Below are 12219 nucleotides of genomic sequence, written 5' to 3'. Positions count from 1 at the left end.
ATGCCACTATTATAATAAATTTATTACGGTCAGTAGTAAGAACGCTGAAAATGTAATTTAATCCATTGCCATAAAAATACAGCTTAAGGTATCAAATAATTACCATTCAGCTGATGAAAACGTATAAATTTAATTTGTGAAACAAAGTGTGTCTGTATCCCACATCTCAAATAAAACAAAAAATATTTTTTTACTCACAATTTAAATATTTAGCTATTGAGTGAATTTTCGTTTATATTGTTTATATTTTATGCACCTTTATTTTAATGCAAGAAACTAAATATTTTCTAACACATTTAATTAATAAATAATCGATGTCAGTATTTTGCGTGTTTTCCTGCCGCAAAGTTGACCATAAAAGTTTTTTTTTAGTGAAGTTTTATTATGTAAAGCCTCTAAACTAACATCTAAGGCGTAATCAGATTACGACGAAGATTAAAATAAAAAAGTGGGTAACGAAAATAAACAAGAAAAAAATCAATAAAGCGATTACGAAGACGAAAAATTAGAAAATTACAAAGAAAAAGGAAGGAAGAGACAACAAAGACTTAGAAGAAGAAAGAGATGGTGCACACTAAGAAAAAATAAGAGGTGGCGAATACGAAAACGTAAAAGAATTATTTATCTATCCAGCACTGTGCGCAGAATAAGGAATTCCCAGCTTTGACCAGTCAATCCGCAACTACCGTACATTCCATCTGGTCTCAGTTTTAGCCAAGGAGATAAGGATCACGAAATGCGAGCACTTGACTGAACCGTGTGAAAGTCATTGCATTTACACGTCGCTGTGCAGCCAAATGCTAAATCTAATAACGCTTTTTCACTAGAACCGGTCCGCACTAATAACACACCGGTTTGTGCGCGAAGGTTCTAAACAAATTCCAAGGGCGGACTTTTCAACTTTAGCTTCTTTTGTTTACATAATAATAATCATGGAGAAATAATATATTCGTACGCGCTATAGCGGAGTCCGCCTCAGGTGTAATAGCTAGCCTTTGCATATCTTGAAAACACACGAATTTCACTCGGTTTTTTTTGCGCAAAACTGGGATTGTATTGTATACAACATCTTTTTAAAAGCTTTAAGGACAAAGTTTATGCACCTTAAGAAAAATATTTTTAAAAAAAACAACAATACAACAAATTAACTAAAATAATAATTTAGTACTTTCATCTCTTACGTTCTGAGCAGTTATTTAGTTTTTCTATTTAGATTTTCTATTTAATTTTTCTACTGGGTTTTTCGTATTTTTTTATTTTCTCTCTATCTATCCTCACGTCTGTTGTTTACACCATGATTTGGTCTGACACACGTTTTGTATATCCGAATTATGTTTCAAATAATCATGTGTTCATTATACTATACGACATTTCTTAGGCATCCAGATGTTTACTAACAGAGGTGGATATTATGTTCTTATCATCACTATTTATTTTATTTTTTTGCACCACAACAGGCCAGGAGGGCCAATTGCAGTGGTGAATTACATCACAGAACACCCAGGCTTGAGAAAAATCACATTTAATTTTTGTGTTCTCACCGGGAAGCAAACCCGGAACCTTCCGTGCGTGAGTCAAGCGTCTTGACCACTACACCACGGAGGCCGCCACTATAACCGCATCATCTGCATGGCATGTGATGCTAATGACCTTATCTCCCTTAATATATTCACTCCTTTTTTTTATTCTTAAAAGCGTTTATTTATACATATTTATTCTGCTTGTGTAAGAAAAGGTTTTAGGCGTATATATTGTTGTGCTATATTTAATATAAGGTGCTAAACTTGCTTTGTTTCTTTGTTGTTCTCAATATGTTTTAATTTTTAAATGTGAACATTATTTATGTCCCGAATCGAGTTGTTGTAACTCCTGGGAATGTAATTCAACGTATTATACTTGTAAAATATTTTGTGTTTTATGATTTATAAATAAAATAAAAAAATAAATAATGAAAACTTTACAATAACAGTTTTCAATTTTTTTTATTGAAATATACCAAGAACCTACTCATATCTCCTCAGGATAGATTTATTTTTCATTTAAAATCTATTCCATTATTTTAATTAAAAAGTTTTAAAAATATTTAAATATTTGTAATCTAAACTTTTAAAACCGGATATCAAAAAATAGATAAAATAGGTTTTTCTCCGTCGTTTTGTTTATTTTGTGGAATAATCGATATTAGCAATTAAAATTTAATATTCCCATTTCATGCTGTTTTATCTTACAATTATAATTTCGTCGATATTGTATCTTTTAGTTTTAATCTATAATTTGTTTTTAATTTTTTATAAGGTGCCTACGTGTGTTTTAAACAATAGTATTTTTAAATTGACTTGACACCACCCAGCCATTTAGATGTAATAAATATTTTTTTTCTTCCGTTATACTATTAGAACATAATATTACAATAATAAGAAATTATGTTTTATTTACTGCCATCAAGATTTATTTCATTTTGTTTCAATATCATTTTAATCAAATTTTAAAAATATTTTATTTTATCGTTTAGTAGCTCCAAAAGAAAATAATTTATTGTATCTCGCTAGATCACCATTGTTTATAATACTTATATCGACCCTGACCCAAACTAAAATCTCCTTAGGAAATTGACGTGTTAAAATATAACAAGTTGAATGATATAATAACAATGTCATTATCTACATACTATAATCGAATGGAAACTAAACAAGATAAATTATCATACCTCTACGGTGTAGATCTAATCGATTACCATTCAAAAATGATTATACAAAAACCCATTCTTCAGATGTTGGAACCAATCCGATAGCGAAAATTGCAAATAAAGCCTCTGGAGAATAATTAACCTAATGTAATGTATGGTGGCATATGGATCACTTCAGATATATATATTTTTAAAATATTTAGATATAAAGATTTTTTAACTAGGTAAATATTAAATGGTATTTATTTTGTATTATTGGTATGGATATTATGGTATTCAAAATTAAATCGAGTATGTTTACAGAATTACATGTTTTGAAAAATGTTCATAATTTCACTAAGATGTTTTATTATATTTTTTATTTTTTTCGATTTCAAAATTTAAACATTGTAATTTGATGAAATTTTTCATTGAGGGGTACAGTGGCCTTACGCTGTAACTAATTTGTTTCGTAAATTCATTCGTATCGTATGAGAGGGAACGATAGCGAACTATGGTTTTAATTGCGTTAGAATGAGATGGTTGGATGACGAACGAACGAACTTACGAAACGAAATTGTGACAGAAAAGGCCTACTGCTATGTCAATTTTTTCCTTAGTCATATATTATTATAACTGTAGTTTATTTATTTTACATACCACTCTATAAATTTCATAAATAAAACGGTTTTGTATAAATCCACAGATAAAACTTATAGTATGTATTTTTTTAAAACTAAAATGTAATTATTTTAAAGGGTGAAAAAACGGACATTAAAGAGAAAATTGGTAGATTTAAAGGATATTTAAATACAACATTCTTTAACAAGACGAGGACTAAGAAACTTATAAAACAGGGACTGAAATTATACAATAATCTACCAGAAAAAATCAAATTCAACAGGGGTAAATATCAGTACAGATGAAGATAAAGAAAATAACGATACCGTTTGGGAAAATAGATAAAAAGCTTTTATTCCAGACTTGGAAATATTAAACAAACATAAGTGCATATTTACAATAAATAAAAATTTCAAATCATCAACCAGCGACTGAAATTTTACAGTAAAATACCAGACTAAACTAAAAAATAGACTCAGACAACCTTTACGAAAGATGTTACAACATTCAATTAGAACAATAGTATGTATATATATATATATTAAGGAAAAAAAAATTATAAGGGTTTATACATAAATTTTCAAATAAAAAAAGTAGGGAATACAACAAAAAATACTTTTTGATTACTAATTTAGCCGACAGGGTTCTAAATAAGGCTGCTTACATCAAAATTTATCAAATACCGTTAATAATAATAAAAATAATATTTGGCTGATTTATATAGCGCCATTTTTGTAAAAAATCACCTCAAGGGCGCTTTACAATTGTATATCTAAACTTTCATTCTAACTAAACTTAAGTGATATATTATATTTCCAGATTTAAAATTGAGGGTATTTTATTTTATTTTATTTTATTAGGGAAATCAACAGTTCTACATACATATTTTTTTAGTAAACAAACAGATATAGTGTATAAGCTCAGAACTAATAACAGATTTCCACATAGTATACAAAGTTAGTAAAGAAAATATATCTTACATATCAAATAAATACATACAATTTATACATATAAAAATGTTATTTTCATGTACTCAATAATCAAAGATTTTTAAAATATTAATTTTAAGAACATTAAGTTACTGTAAATTGGGCGGGATAAGGACAAAAATGCTTGAAGAGAGGATAAGGAGGGGGGGGGGAGATGTACATAATTATTATTATAATGTCTACTAAGTTACATAATGCATTTTTAGTGTAAATTTTAAATCTGACAGAGTGATGTTTGTATAATCTATATTTTTAAATTTTGTATTGTACATATGGTATGATAGTTTAAAGAAGTGGGATTTTAGTTGGGATCTGAACTGACTGGGACTGTCGATGATTTGTAAGTTTGAAGGCAATTGATTCCAGGCAGGGGGGCCGGCAATGGCAAAAGCACGATCTCCGAACCTAGTGTTTGAGGAGCGCCGGATTTCGGCAAGTTTTCCTCTGCCTGAATCAAATGCTGACCTAAGAGTAGATTTTCTTCGACATGTATTTTCCCTAATATAAAGGTCCGATAGGTGTTTTGGAGCCATTTCAAGAAGATGTTGTGAGATGTAAGAATATTTTTCTTTTTAGGTAAGTTAATATTAAGAAACGTAACTGGCTTGGTATGAAGACTTCATAATATTATAGCACAGTAATGACTGTATATTATACAATATATCAGAATTGAACAGAATGAATTGTTAGAAAAATAAAGCATAAGTTATGTTGATGAAAAAAAGTATGACGGAGAAAGAGATGCATAATTATGTATATTTCAATCAAGTTAAAACCACTCAAACAAACCCATTTTTGGTGCAATGTTAACGCAACGTAAATTATAGATTTTGAGCGGGAATGTATTGGAGAAGAAATCATGTGACAATAATATGAACGTCGCCAAATTATGATTTAAATAATTTGGAATTTAAATAACCCGTATTATAAATTTTATATTTTAAGCACTAACTTTGCGGTTATTCATTATGATAAAATAAACATAACAACAAATTACAAGGATGGAGAGCCTTTTAGAGAAGGTAATATGTAAGTCTAGATATTTACAGGGCTAATAACCATTTAAAAGGTTTCAGCTCTTTAACTAAAATAAAATCAACAGATAGAACAATAAATAAAATGTGAATGTTTAAACGTATGTTAAATGGTGAATGTTACACAGTGTGTAAAGTGGCCACTTAAAAGAGCCAATGACAGGTCGTAAGCCCTGTAAATGCCTAGACTTACATATTCCCTTCTCTAAAATGTTCTCCATCCCTGTTGCAACTTGTTAATCTTAATGACTCCCTAGGCGATGAAATCCAGTATTTTGTCTACAATCATGGAAAACTCAAAAAAATTTAATTGAAACAATATTGTTTTTAAACACAATTATTTTGTTTAAATAAGTGCTTAGTAACAAAATTGTTATATACATTTTATTTACTTGTATTATACTAGCCGTATTAACATTTTTATTATATTGTTTATTTTTTTATGCTAATGAGTTTTTTGCAAATACTAGCCAAATTCTTTTTTGGCAAGTCCAAACCGCTTGTGCACATGTGTACTAGTATATTGATATCTCACGTCTTACCAGTTCATATTTGATCATTTATGTATACTTACGTATGCTTAAAAGTGTACGTATTTATTACAGAATGCGGTCATTGGAAAGTAAATTTTATCGAGACCTACGAATTGTAAAATAAATTATATGTACATACCACGTGAGAAATTTGCTGTGCTTAGAATTAAAATTAAGCTAAGCTTCACTTGATTAATTATTAATCAACAAAAAATCACGGGCCTTGCTAGGAATGCTGATCAATAAATAATAATTTGAGTACAAAAAATATTTTTTTAGTCAGGTGTATGTCAGAAGCAGCGTGGCAGTGAGTGTAGATAATACAGTCATAATATTTTATGTATTAGATAATTATAGACTCTAAGAATACATAGATATTATATTATATCTTAATCTTTTGAAACTGGAACGTATTTCATGAATTGACTGTTATGATAACATTTGAGAAATATTTGTTGATACCGTGGGAATAAGGAATTTCAAAAACCACAACAGTATAATTTGTAGTTTATATTATGTTTTTTATAGATCATGTTGTGTGACCCCATCAAAATGAACAACAATTCATTTTCATTGAAAATTACTTCAATTTCATTTTCAATTTCAATTCGTACATTACAAAATGGAATATCTTAATTCATACATATAGAAATAGTTAAAATAATAAGGTAAAATTAGATATTTATACAAATAACACATAATTATACATAAAATCCAGAGAATGGAATGTTAAAAAAGTAAGAGAATCTTGCAACGAAAAACTCTCTCAAAGACGCGAAAAATGTCAATGTCAATGTAACAGCGAGAATCGAACCCGCGAAGCCAGTTTCACAGTTAGCCGTCTAACCAACTGGTCCACGGCGCCTGTCATTATATTGAAATTTATTGCAACAGAAAAGGAAATATGGATGACTAGGCATTTGTAGGGCCTTTGAAAACCATACCTACCATACCAAAATATTCTTGAAATATTCTTATATTGCTTGATACAACATTTTTTTATTTAATTGAAATTAATAGATTAAAAATTATCAGCGTAAATCTTTTCTATTTTACAGACAACTTAATGTTTAACAGTTTTACCCTTATATAAATCATACTTTTAGAGTGCAATTACAGCAAAACCTTTTGGTTACAGCAAAATTGCAATTACAGCAAAACCTTTGCTATTACAGCAAAACCTTTTGGTTAATTATAAATATTTTCCATACTTAGCGAAATATAAAAAAAAAACAAAACGTCATATTTTTGTGCCTAAATAAATATTATTATTGAACGGTATTAACTTAACTGATTTAAAATGTATTACAACAAAGAGGAAAAGCATTTTTGAGAAGGGAATATGAAATTCTGGGCATTTACAGGGCTTATAACTTGTCTTTGCCTGGGTTAAGTGACCGATTTATACACTGTAATTACATATATATAATTTAAAAAAAACTAAATATTATATTTTAAGGCATTGCCTAGTAAGTGAAATAATCTAGCCAGATAAATATCACAAACATCAAAAAAGTTTTAGCTCTTTTACTTCACAAAAGTTTTAATATATTTTATACTTTATTCAATGTATTACAAAATGCAATTTTCGTGCAACTGTTAACCTTCATTTCGTTGACTTACTACAAATAATTAAACAATTATCAAACAATTTGTATTTTTTTTATTCCAGCAAAAAACAATATCTATCTATCACCGTTTTACAATAGATATACCTAGCTCAAATAATAATACACATAAAGCATAAAGTAAATATCACAGCGTTATCAATTTTAGATAGGGCTTTCAATAGAAAGAAACATAAAAAAACTGTTAGACATGCCCGCAGGACAAACACTTACAATTTTGCACCTGCATTAATTATAAGAACACTGAAGCTAGACAAATTACTCCAATATAATAAAACCAGCATTATATTTGGTCAACTTAAAATAAAACACGACAAAAAGCAATCAAATACTAAAAAAAAATGTTTTCATTACTTTTTTCATATTTGCGTATCATATTTTTCTATATTATATTTAAAAACATTGGTAAAAATCATATAAATAAATATTTTAATAATTGCATTGCTTTTACACTTCGGACCTGAGGGATGGTAATGGAACTGATCCAAAATAGTTCATTTTTAAAGCATCAACTTTGTGGTCAAACATTTTACTAAATATTATGTACAATTATATTATAAAATTTAATAGTTATTATTTTTATACCCCGTATGCAAAAATGTTAGTGGGAATATTTTCTATCCTCACAAATAACTATTTTTACATAACGTTTTTTTGTCTTAGTTTTACCAACTCTTAATGGTGCATGGGTCTAGTTTCAATTCACCAATTAATAAACAGTGTGTTCATTAAACCCTGTCACATCCGAAACCACGATGATCAGTATGAGGAAGAAATATATTGGCACATTAAAATAGTTTTTTAAAACGAACAAAATTAAAAAATAATATAATTTTTAAAAAAGCAAATGGATGTTTACTTCTGCAGGGGTGAAACGAGGAGGGGGAAGGGGGGAGTCTGATACTGCGCGCGCTCCCCTCACTTTTCCCCTGCATAAGTAAGCAACTATTTTTATTTTTTTAATATTTTATTTTTTTAAATTTTCTTTGTTCTAAATATATTTTAAAATATGCTTATATGTCTTCTTGCCCATACTGATTTTCGTGGTTTCGGGTGTGACAGGGTTCTAAGAACACCCTGTATGTAGGTAAAATAATCGATGCTATGCTTCGGATGTCAGGACCACTTTACAAAAATCTAATTTTTAATTACTATTTCATAACTTGCAAAATTTAAACTAAGTATTTTTTACTCTTTGATTTTAGTAAATAGTAGATCTAAGATGATAATGGTTCCGTGGTAATGTCACGGACTCCAGATCAAAGATCTTAGGCTCAAGGTAGTGTCACGGACTGCAGATCAAAGATCTTAGGCTCAAAACTCGCTATACTAAAACAGGCTACCCATTTCATGGTTTCATGAATAAGTCAATCATTTATTTATTTTAACACTTTATATACACATACAGTTTACAAACATATGCATAAGGGCGGGCATATTGCCTTAAGGCAATTTCTCCCTACCTACCTAAACCGTTTAATTTGAGAAAATCAGTGGTATATACGTATTGTTAGTATATTATAATATTTTCATTATAAAACAAATATTTATAAAGATGTATCTTTTTTGAGAAAAAAAAATTGACCAAATATCTACACTTTACTCTATAGACAGGCGCCGTGGCACAGTTGGTTAGACAGCTAACTGGCGTCACGGGTTCGATTCCCGCCAGTTGCGAGAAAAAAAATCAAGACAGATTTTTTTTGTCACTTGGTCTGGGTGTTGTGGTGTATTTTACATAGCCTCCTTCCATATCCCCTCTTTTCTATATGCTGACAAGCCTCTAAATAGAGGATAAGGGGATTAATCATTTAAAAAAAAGAAGAGATGATTAAGAGGGAAGAAAAGAGGGAGGAGACAGAAAAACTCAAATATTCAGGAAGTGACATTTCATGCGTGATTTGAATGTAAATAAAGTAGGGGTGTCTTTGATATTAGTGGGTAGATTATTCCGCAAGTGAAAGAAGAGGCAAAAAAAATAGAGTGGTGAATGGGTATTGAAAGGGTTCTCTCGTATAGTCAATAATGCATTTAGAGGGTTTTGCCAGTATACCGACGTAACGTACTCTGTCTGCAGAATATTCAATGATTCATACAGAGGTAGGTTAGGTACACGCGACAAGGTTGCCGCTTCTTTGTGATCCGTTATGCAATGGTTACACAATCGTGGCGCCAACCGAAGGAGATTGATATTATTCTCCACACTGGCAACACTTGCATTTCACACGAGAAATGCGGACGCCATTTTATGTCCCGTGACGACGCGAGGCACTGACTGACCCCATCGCGATGAATTTTGCGGTTAATTAACGATAATTTGAGAAGAAAGTGAGAAATATTACGACATAGATGCAAATCTTATATAATTTCAGCATAACAATTAGAAGGTACAAACATTAGAGCAAAAAGTTTTGCCGTTATTCCTAATCGTCTTTATTGTACTAAATCATATTCACGTGGTATTGTAAACTTCATCATTATCATCATTCCCTTTCCGCACCTAATGGTGCATAGGGTACTGCAATGGTATCATTTTTGTTACATGAAGGTAAGGTGATCAGTCTTACGGTTTAGGTACCAGTCCAAGGACTATGAAATATTCTAGTGTAAAAACATATTTTTTAAGTAAATATACATGTCAACCATGTCGGGAATCGAACTCGAGATCTCTTGCATGGTAAGCAAACGCGTTGACCACTACACCACGAGGCCGACATGTTTTCAACTTGCGTTAACTTACTTAATGTTAAATATTATAATTAAAAGATACGGTATGCTTTCACTAAGTTTAATAAAAAACACCTTTTTTAATAAAAGCTAGTAAGGGTATAACAGATTTAAAAAAATAGCATATCGATTAGGATTATAATAGAACATTGATGTATGGAGCTTGTAGAGGAAGGATGAACGCAGACTGAGCGTAGTTAAAATTCGATCTCTTCAATAATAATAATAATAATAATAATAATATTTAGTCTATTTATGTAGCGTCATTTTTGTGAAAATCACCTCAAGGACGCTTTACAATTGTATGCTTAAACTTACATTCTAACTTAACTAAACTGACATATTCTATTTTCTGATTTAAAATCGAGGATATGATAAACTAAAGAAGTGAGATTTTAGTTGGGATCTGAACTGACTGGGACTGTCGATGATTCGTAAGTTTGAAGGCAATTGGTTCCAGGCAGAGGGGTCGGCAACGGCAAAAGCACGATCTCCGAATCTAGTGTTTGGGGAGCGCTGGATTTCGGCAAGTTTTCCTCTGCCTGAATCAAATGCTGACCTAAGAGTAGATTTTCTTCGACATGTATTTTCCCTAATATAAAGGTCCGATAGGTGTTTTGGAGGCATTTTATGTAGAAATGTGAATACTGTCCAGGAAAGCTTGTATTTTATTATCTCTGTGCTGTGTATGATAGTTTAGATAGATGTATGATAAAGTTGCGAATTATGAAATCAGGCGAGTGTGCAAATCTATGACACGTATAATTGATAAGATTAAGAAAGGGTGCCTGAGTCGGTTTGGTGCTTTGAAAGCAGACTGAATGGAAGGGCATGTATGACAAGATGTATGAATGTGGAAAAAGCTAAAAACGTATGCCAGGATAGACGTGTGTGGCGGTCCATCCGCTCTGCCTACCAATACGGAGATATGGTGTGACGGTAGTAGTTGTAGGCAAGACGAACGTCGGAAAAGTGGGGAAACTTCTTGAAATTTATTGCAATAGATGAGGAAATCATTTTTAAAGAAAGGCATGTATAATTTTAAGCATATACAGGGCTAATGAACTGTAGTTGGCTATTTTAAGTTGTCGCTTTACACACTGTAACGTTTACTATTTTGATTTTTTTTTAACATCCACATTTTCTGAACTCTTCCACCTGTTGACTTTTGCGAAGTAAAATACCTGAATTAATGTGGTAAGATTTAACTACTAAATCTGGCTAAATTATTTAACTACAAAGAAATAAAAAATGCAGATTGTCATCGTATTTTCTTATGAAAAAATCTATAAACTTCTAATCATAATAAAATAACTTGAATATATTCTCACCAATTCTAAATCCAGAGGCGGACCAGCCTCATAGCGCTTGAGGGCCACTACCTTAGTGTCTCCCGGGGGGAGGGGCGGCGGGGCGGGGGGTCGGGGTGCAGCTGGCATTTCACTTCCTGAGTACGGCCCAGTTTACACTAAGCACGCTTCATTACTAAAAATAAAGAAAATACGAAATATGAGTTCCATGTGCATATTAAACCCAGGGTTCAATGGATATAAATATATCATTCTATATTTCACGATATGTATCACTTTATACTATATCATGATATTTATTGCATAGTGTTTATCAATGACATTTATGAATTAATACGTGTCTGTGTTTTTACGAGACATTCCCATTTATTTCATAATTGTAGTATGTTTTACTTTAAGGTTTGTTTAACCAGTCACCTAGATCAGACTGTAAATATAAGGTAGAAGTTAATAAATAGAAAGCAGAGCGGATAGCTGCTAAACTACCAATATGTGCAGAAAAATAGGTCTATATTATCTACAGAAGCCGTATTCAGCAAGCGGATTGCCCTATTAATGGGTGAATTTTGACTTGCGACTTGTACGGCTTCTGGTTTCTCCGTGTTTAACCTCTCTAAGATTCCCGGACACCATAAATTCGCGTTTGTTGCGCGTTGTAGACTAGAATGCAGATTTACCCGAAACCGGAGAGTAATATGCAGTACCAGCAGCT

General features: G+C 31.0%; 1 protein-coding gene across 1 annotated transcript in view; it reads right to left on the bottom strand.

Moving 5' to 3' along the window:
- Window positions 1–11687, bottom strand: part of chas (chascon) — a 223328-nt gene extending 211641 nt beyond the window's left edge. Inside the window, exon 1 of the mRNA XM_088225472.1 lies at window positions 11529–11687. Within this exon, the coding sequence (XP_088081598.1) occupies window positions 11529–11636 (108 nt within the window). The 5' untranslated portion in view covers window positions 11637–11687. The remainder of the gene's footprint in view (window positions 1–11528) is intronic.
- Window positions 11688–12219: the final 532 nt, after the last annotated feature.

The sequence above is a fragment of the Micrasema longulum genome, unplaced genomic scaffold, assembly GCF_059751315.1.
Source record: "Micrasema longulum isolate JH-2025_06_02 unplaced genomic scaffold, ASM5975131v1 h1tg000006l, whole genome shotgun sequence".
In the NCBI taxonomy this organism is placed as follows: Eukaryota; Metazoa; Arthropoda; class Insecta; order Trichoptera; family Brachycentridae; genus Micrasema; species Micrasema longulum.
Note: the sequence above shows the minus strand (reverse complement) of the source record. Positions and strands in the feature narration are given on the sequence as shown.